We start from the raw sequence: 8,077 nt of genomic DNA, 5'->3' as shown, positions 1-8,077 counted from the left end.
AAAGCTTAATGAATAATATCACCCTTTTTTATGTGTTCAGAGGCCCAGTGTGCACATGGAACCTCATGACAATAGGATTAAGTTAACTGCATTGTAAAGACAGAAAACTTTGAAATCGGCCACATTTCACCAGAACACAAGAGGTGTTCATTGAATAGTACATACTTGTCCATGAAGTGTATACATTTGATATCAGTTCAATTTGTAATTTCTTTGCGTTGCAGCTAGGGGCGCTAAAGCAAATTTGCCCCCTCCAGTTTGGGTTCACTTCCCAAACTAAATAAATCTAATTGTTTATGCTGCAGATGAGATTTTCTCACCTATTTTTTAACATACATACAGTATTAACTGATAACACCATGTTCATATTGATTGACAAACATTATATCAAACGCATCACAACAAGTTTATGAGGCAACGTGTTTTTATTGAAAATAGCTGATTTACTCATTTACAATGCAAACACATTTAACAATCCTATATGTGTGTGTGTGTAGGGAGGTTCCAGGTCTTCTACAGCAGTGTGCAGCTTTGCTTTTGCCTCGGGCTCTTGCTGGAGGCGTTGTCTGTTCCGCCCGCCTGTCTGCCAGCTGTAAAATGCACAGCCTTTATGCTGGAAAAGTTACAGTAAAGAATAGTGAGGTGTGTAAGTGTTCTACAGACAAAGCTCAAGCATGAGCATCAGGAAAAATGATGAAGTCTGATGTATGTTGTGGTATGGTATGGTTATGCTAAAAGTTTTGGCTAAGTGTGAACACTACAAAAAACTAAGTGAACCACAACTATACTATTGCAACACATTATATCATAGATTAGTTCTTATTGGGACACAACTATAAATTGACATCACTTGAAGGTGCAATTGTGCAGCCTTTAAATGACGTCTGGTCTGGGCAATGATCTTGAATGGTGTTTTCAATATTGTGAAGTTCAGCCCTGCTTCCTTGGAATCAAACAATACAATATGCAAAATTGTTATAACGTGTTACCTAGTGGGAGGACATTTCCTTCGAAGTCTCCCTGCATGTTGCCAGCGGCCCGATATTGGCCAACCACAAAGACTGTGTTGCCATCAGATGCAACGCCCAGGCCCAGTTCAGTGCTGCCTTTCCACACCACCTGAGTAAAATGACCTGCAGAAACAAAAACCCAACAGCGTAAGCTCAATGTGTGGTGCTATGTTTCTAACCTGCGAGATAAGACAGACACCTTCTTCAAGTGCTGTATTGTTCGTTATATTGTAGTCTTTCCCACTTCAACTAATTTATGACAGAGCAACATGAGAAATGAGTCACTTATTTTGTTCTTAAGAATACAGTAGGCCTCAATTGTCAAGTTGAAATATTTAACAATGCAGCTATACACATGTGCTGTATGTTATTACTTTTTCTCTCATTGACACATTTCAGATGGGGTGCCTATATGCAAATCATCACATGACTTACCAGTATTCGAGCTGAAACCAGGGCTGCTCCACTGGTAGTCCTTGATTTCACTGTACCAAGAGTCTACGGCCTCTTTCCCTTAACCACGAAAAAAACACAAGCGTCAAATCAACATCATTTGAACATCTGAATTTGCTGTAGGAGTTTCAATACTATAGTCTAAACAGACCTGGTCTGCATACAGATATAATCTCAGTGTTTGAGTGAAATTTCACTGGTCGAAAAAAGTCAAAGGATAGCTAACTGCAATGGCAAATACATGATTAGTGTCTTTACATATGTAAAAATAATTTCATGAAAGCCTATCGATCCTTTAATCACATCTACAGATGCGTGGTCATTTCCTATAGAGTGACAAATTCGAAATGGGGTTTGGAAAGTTTTCCGAGTGACTAGGCCAGATGTTGAAGAAAAATAACTTGATAAAAGGATGTGAATTGAATTCACCTGTCAGTGTAATGGTTCTGGAGCTGCCCATATAGTAGATATTCTCTCCGTCTTTGGTATCGCTGTGCTGCATGGCTTTCTGGGCCAGCAGGTGATCAGCCCACTTCTGAGCAATGGCATTCAACTCACTGCTGAGGGTCAGTGGTGGTGTATTGTGCTTGGCCCTGTAGGCATTGTGGGTCTCCAGGTACTCCTGCTTAACACTTTCACCTGTAAAAACAAGACATTATCAATTGAATGGCTAGTGCCTAAAGGAAACATGTTTTGGATTAAAGTAGACTAGATAGAAGTATACTGAAAAAATGTCTGGTGACAATACAAAGCTGCACAATGATGATGCATTCAGTGTACTACCGGTGAGCACTTAAAAGCACTTACTTGCCATTGTAGATGCTGTAACAAAGGCTGGAATGAAAACAGGACAGAGTTAAAAATAATGAATCAACAAATACACTTTCAACAAATTGGAAAATCATCTACAAAGGATAGCAAATTCACCAATATTCAGAAGAAAAACATTAGAAAGGTGCTCAGGCACAGTGTGGTGGTGATGAAAGGCTTCCTTTCATACAGTTATCTAGACGCAGTAAACACAAATGTGACTGCAGTAATCTCATACCTGCTTCAGTTGTGTTTTCCTAAGGCCCAGAGGGATGTCCTGTAAAGATATGGTTCCTTCTTCTTCCCTGGAGCCAGTCTTTATATACAGGAGCCGGGTTCTTCCCTTTCATCTATAGTAGGAGGAGACAAACACCCAGACATAGCCTGTAAATATTTCCCTTATACTCCTTTTTGAAAATGTTGCATAGTATTGTTGTTAGCAGGATATTCCTGTTTTTATGTTAAGTGTAGGGTTTTGCTCATTTGACTGTTCATCTGGAGATAATGGCAGCATGTTGGTCTCTCCCTCTCCCCTTTCCCCCCAGGAGGTCGTTCACCTCCTACCAGGCCATTGCTTAAATAAGACGTTGTTTCTTAGCAATTTTTTTAAATGTATTTATTTAGCACATTTAAAAACCACCAAAAAAGACCAAAGTGCTTTGGATAAAATGGATAAAATACATAAACAAATATACAAGACAAACCAACACTGAAAGCCAACAAATACAAATTTGGGGTAATCACTGCAAAGGCTTGGCCACCTCTGTTTCTGGTGGGAACATCCAGGACCATTTGATTGGATGACTTAAGTGCTTTGACTGGAGTTTGAGTAAATGCATTGATGAATAAGAAGGCACCAGACCATTTAAAACAATCTTTAAATAATCCTGTAGCAGCCTCTGTGACTAGGTTAGTCAGGTGAAGAGAAGCAGAAATATTCTGTGCCAAAAGCATGTTAACAGAGAGCCCTGTCAAACAGGTTTTAGTGAAGTTCCCTGGAAAAGGACACATTTCTTCCTGTCTGGTAGAGATAGGCTACAGTGGCATGTTGAGTGGTTTTAACAAAATGATGCCCATATTAATAACAGACAAACAGCAGACTGCAGAATCAAATGGATCGTATTAGGGGAGAAATATATGTTGTAATGTGACGAATATTGTCCTAATAATGGAGACATGATGCTACAGTGCGGGCTCACTCTACACTTGACTTGCCTTTAAATATGTTCTCAATGTCAATGTTAATTTTATGTTTTTATGTTTGCACCATTGGACCACAGAACCTGGCAATACATGTTCTATTTTGTGTTGCAGGCAACCTGGTGTTTACTCAAATACTGTACATTGCAATTATTTTTATTATCCTGTCTGCAGGCCTGCCCACACAAATGGCTGGGCCCCTGAAAACTTCCAGTCAATGGGCCCCCCTTATCCATTACTCCTATCAACAATGAGTGTGAGTGCGCTCATCCCTCAATAAACACATACATGTATTTGTAGAGAGACTAACTATCTTATCAACCAGGGACTTGCAGGGACAGTTGGGAGAGCAAGGGCTCATTATTATTTTAAAATAGTAGCACATTTCTGACTTAGCCCAGCATACCAATTTATTTTGATGCCCTTACACTCACACAATTGTTTAACAGATCAACAGATCTCTACAAAATAATCAGTTCACACAGAGACATTGTTCTTCTTTAGTATTCACTAAAGCAAACCGTTTTTTCACAATTTGCACGTTTTCTATGCTACTAGTTTCTGGTATAAGATACATTTACACTAATTGACTGCACCAAATATTGCAATTTTTTGTATTTCTGCACATGACATTAAATCATTTGAAATCTGTTGGTGGTATTGTTGAAATAAATAACACTTAAAAAACAACATCAACAACAAATTCTTCACACACAAATGGAAAAAAGGCGGTTCTCTACATGAATAACCAAGCCAACCAACCCTCAAAACTATAAAGTTGGCTTGCAACATGTTGTTTGGTTGCAACATTTAGGCCTAGTTCATTCTCCTCTCATCACTGCAAAAGCACTGAAATCATTACAAAAAAAGTTCTTAATCTTTGAACTCAAATCGAACTTTTTTAGGTCAATTTTAATTTTTAATTTTTAGAAACAATACAGAAAGCAGGACCTTGGTGGTTACGGCAATAATTAAAACAGGATGATGCTGCTCGTCAGCTTCATTGTGGTAGGACCCGGGTGGCTGGCTGGTCAATTGGCCAGGTTTCTGAAAAACTGGTCAGACCTGGCTGGCCGGGTCATCCTGAAGACTTATGTCAAAGCCTTTAGAAGTTATAGTCCCCAAAGGGAAATTCTTTTTCACAAGAATGTACGTTATGGGGAGAGAGAATTTAGACTCAGGAAAATTACAGAGTAACTAATGTAGAATAACTACAAAAGATATTTTTTCATGGGGTCCAAATACTTTTCACAACGACACATAGACACAAGTAGCAGGTATGTGTTTTCCGTGAGCAGGAACGACTCAGGAAATATAATCCAGCCAAAACTGTTTAATATCAAAACCCAATCTTGTCACCATTTGGCACACAAAGGGTTAGGATGGATAATGTTTGAAACAGTTACACTCCGCTGTGCTCAATCTGAAACATTTTGAACATTTCTGCTTTTCTACTGCTTTTTAAATGGCCCTAAGCAGAGCCGCGGCTCTGTGTAAACACCCAACTTTGAATAGATATTGACATAAATATCTAAAAATCTAAAAATAAAGTTTAGCTTAGTTAGGTTCTTGGCTTCCAAAGACCATGGGCCCCCCAAGTGACTGGGCCCTAGAAAGCCTTCCCACTTTCTACCCCTTATGGGCGGCCCTGCCTGTCTGGAGTGGAAATGTAGGCTTTCTACAGAAAGGAACAGCAGACTGTACTTTGTGAGGAAGCTTAGATCCTTCGATGTGTGCCACAAGATGTTGCTTATCTTCTACCAGTCGTGGAGTGGACTATTTATTTGCAGCCATTTGTTTGGGCAGCATCATCAGAGCCAGTGACTATGAGAAACATAACAAAGTGATATAGAAGGCTGGCTCTGTGCTCAGGACTGCCCTGGGACACAGTGGTCAGACAGCACCTCCCAGTTTTTTTTGGGAGGCTCACTCTACTGACCGGTACAGACAGTCTTTCCTTCCAACAGCAAGAACTGCAATGACTCCCTCCTGTGCTACGATTGGCTGTGGACAATTATGTGTTCCAGCTTCAGCAGGGGACACCAAACATCCCTTTCCCCAGCCTCATTATCCAGCTTCGACTCTGGGATCACAAGGCATTCCCAGGGCCATGTGGAGATATAAAATCTCTGCGTAGTCCTGGGTCTTTCCCGTGGCCTTTCCCAAGGGAGGCGCCCAAGGGGGCCAAACTCCTGAGAAAACCCATTTCCACTGCTTATATCGGTGATCTATTGCTTTTGCTCATGATTCAGCTTTAGTGACCATAGGTGAGAGTAGGAACGAAGACTGACTGGCAGATCGTGGAAGGGGAGGAGTGGCACTGCCCGGAGGAAGCGAGGGTCCCCTTACTTGAGCCAGGTTAAGAAGGAGTGCTCGTTAGCGAGGGCAGAGGGGCATGGTTTTAAATGGAGCCCTGTCAGTTATAGACCGAATAAACAATGGCACTCACTGGGGTAAGGTCTGCTGCCATACGGGTGGCAGTGAAGGCCAGGGGCCTTGACAGACCAGACTTGGGCGGTCTCTGGGAATGTGGAACATCACCTCTCTGTGGGGACATGCTACCAGTTAGATCTGCTAGGGCTCACCTCTACGCAGTATCTGCTTTGGAACCGTACTCCTGGACAGGGGTTGACTCTGACTGTCGTCTGTGCATGTGCCCCAAACACCAGCTTAAAGTGTTCAGCCTTGAGTGGAGTCCTGCATTGGGCTCTTGTTGGGGAGCATATCGGGGATGGGGTGAGACTGAACAGACCTGGTAAGCCCAAACATGTAGTGCAGGAGAACTGAGAATGTCTGCAGGAGACCCCTTTCTGAGCGATCTACAACTCACACCTCCGGTGGAGCTTTTCTGGCGTATCTGTGGAGGCTGGGTTCATAGAACCCAAGTGGGCGATGCGCAAAGCTCCCAGTGCTAAAGATGTGATGTCAAGGTCTAAGTGCATACAGGGGCGATAATCCTCGAACATTGTGGTGGACACCGGTGGTCAGGGAAACCTTGCAAATGAAGAAGGAGTCCTTCAGAGATATGTTATCCCTAGGGACTCTAGAGGTTGTGGAGAGGTCCCAACATGCCAAAAGGGCAGAAGCCTCTGCTGGGACAGAGGCAAAGCAGCAGATGTGGGAGGAGTTTGCTGCTTTTTGCAGATGATGTGGTCCTGATGGCCTCACCATTCTGAGACCTTCGGCACCCACTGGAGCAGTTTGCAGCCAAGTGTGAAGTGGCTGGGATGAGGATCTGCAGCTCTAAATCTGGGGGCATGGTTCTCAGCAGGAAACCAATGGATTGCCTATTGCCTACTGGGTAGGGAATGAGTCCTATGTGGGAATACTATGAGTTTTGCCGAATTACAGGGTCCAATGCTTTAACCTATGGGTATTACCCAATTAAGTATTACTGAAAATAGTTTAAGCTGGTGGCAAGGAGATTCACCTAGCTTCTACCTGCCTTCGTCCTGATGTCAACCCTGTTTCCTCTGATATAGCACCTGACTGAATAGCACCTGAGTCAAATACTACATCTGCCATGCCAGTTAACGTTAAGTTAACTTCTGTAAATGTTGACAGTTTACGAAAAAGATTACTGCATCCATTGGGAAATACATTCATTGTCATATGGGCCCAATAACTATTTCATTGGTGCCGGACCATTGGATCCTGCAGAAATTCCCAACCTTTTCCAAAGTCAGAAAAATCTTTTTACAAGTCCTCAGTGAGTAGTGGCAGAAAGAGCAAAAGGTGATTCACCATACAGATTTATAATTCTTCAGCTGGGTGGAAGTGGTCAGTTTTTCAGTTGGCTGGCTTGTCTAGTTTCAGGTGAATGTTAGAATGAAACTCCTTTCTGCGTTGTTAAGCTGCCCATGTGGCTGCCCATGTGGTCGATACAGTAGCAAGCTTCAGAACACAAGGGTCGGCCAAGGACTAACTGACATTCTATCTTTTAATTTAGTCCGCTATACTCCTTTGTTTGCTTCCTGTCTGTGCGTCAAGCAACACACATCCTGGACAGTTTCTAGTGAATACAATATGTGGACGTATACTTCCTGTTTCAGTAACCTCAAGTTGAATCTGCTTAGGATGTTGCTTCAAAATTGGTGAAGACCGTGTTAGGACCTTTGACTTCCTCCTTTCTGGCAAGTTCAGTATGAGTCAACTTCCTCAGGACATTAATTAAGGCAAAAGTAATATATATTTTTGGTGATGTACGAGTTACATCACTCTATATTCAAACAGCAATCTGTTACAGTGTGTGCGGTTTTGAACACAACTCTCTAAATCACTTTTCTAAAACGTTTCTGGTATCCCACAACCCTTTATCCAATCATGAAAGTGAACTCTACAAAGAACGCAGAAACCTCTATCCGTGAACGTACAGAAATGAATGTTTACCTATGGCTATAATGGCAGAGCAGGTAAAAATAATTCCCAATGGTTGTTTTTATGTTTTTTTATCATCATGTTTTATTGTACTTACGGATCCGATGTATCACTGCAGGTGTGAAGGAGGGGACTGCTAACTGCAGTCACTGACAGGAAGTGAGCTGAAATGATCAAAACACTACTTCTGCTTTAGAAATTGACACACAACCACTCAGCTTATTTTT

At 41.9% G+C, this 8,077-nt stretch overlaps 1 protein-coding gene across 1 annotated transcript; it reads right to left on the bottom strand.

Moving 5' to 3' along the window:
• Positions 1–482: 482 nt before the first annotated feature.
• On the bottom strand, positions 483–7,996 carry LOC307265228 (Golgi-associated plant pathogenesis-related protein 1-like). Its single transcript, XM_080046871.1, has 7 exons — positions 7,948–7,996; positions 2,512–2,623; positions 2,271–2,297; positions 1,893–2,102; positions 1,446–1,523; positions 990–1,133; positions 483–613 (listed from the first exon to the last, which is right to left on the bottom strand). The coding sequence occupies exons 3-7, from the start codon at positions 2,275–2,277 to the stop codon at positions 609–611; spliced, it is 444 nt and encodes a 147-aa protein (XP_079902997.1). The 5' UTR covers positions 2,278–2,297; positions 2,512–2,623; positions 7,948–7,996; the 3' UTR covers positions 483–608.
• Positions 7,997–8,077: the final 81 nt, after the last annotated feature.

The sequence above is a fragment of the Ammodytes marinus genome (genome assembly GCF_949987685.1).
Source record: "Ammodytes marinus genome assembly, chromosome: 2".
Classification (NCBI taxonomy): domain Eukaryota; kingdom Metazoa; phylum Chordata; class Actinopteri; order Uranoscopiformes; family Ammodytidae; genus Ammodytes; species Ammodytes marinus.
This window is presented reverse-complemented; position numbering and strand designations above follow the sequence as displayed.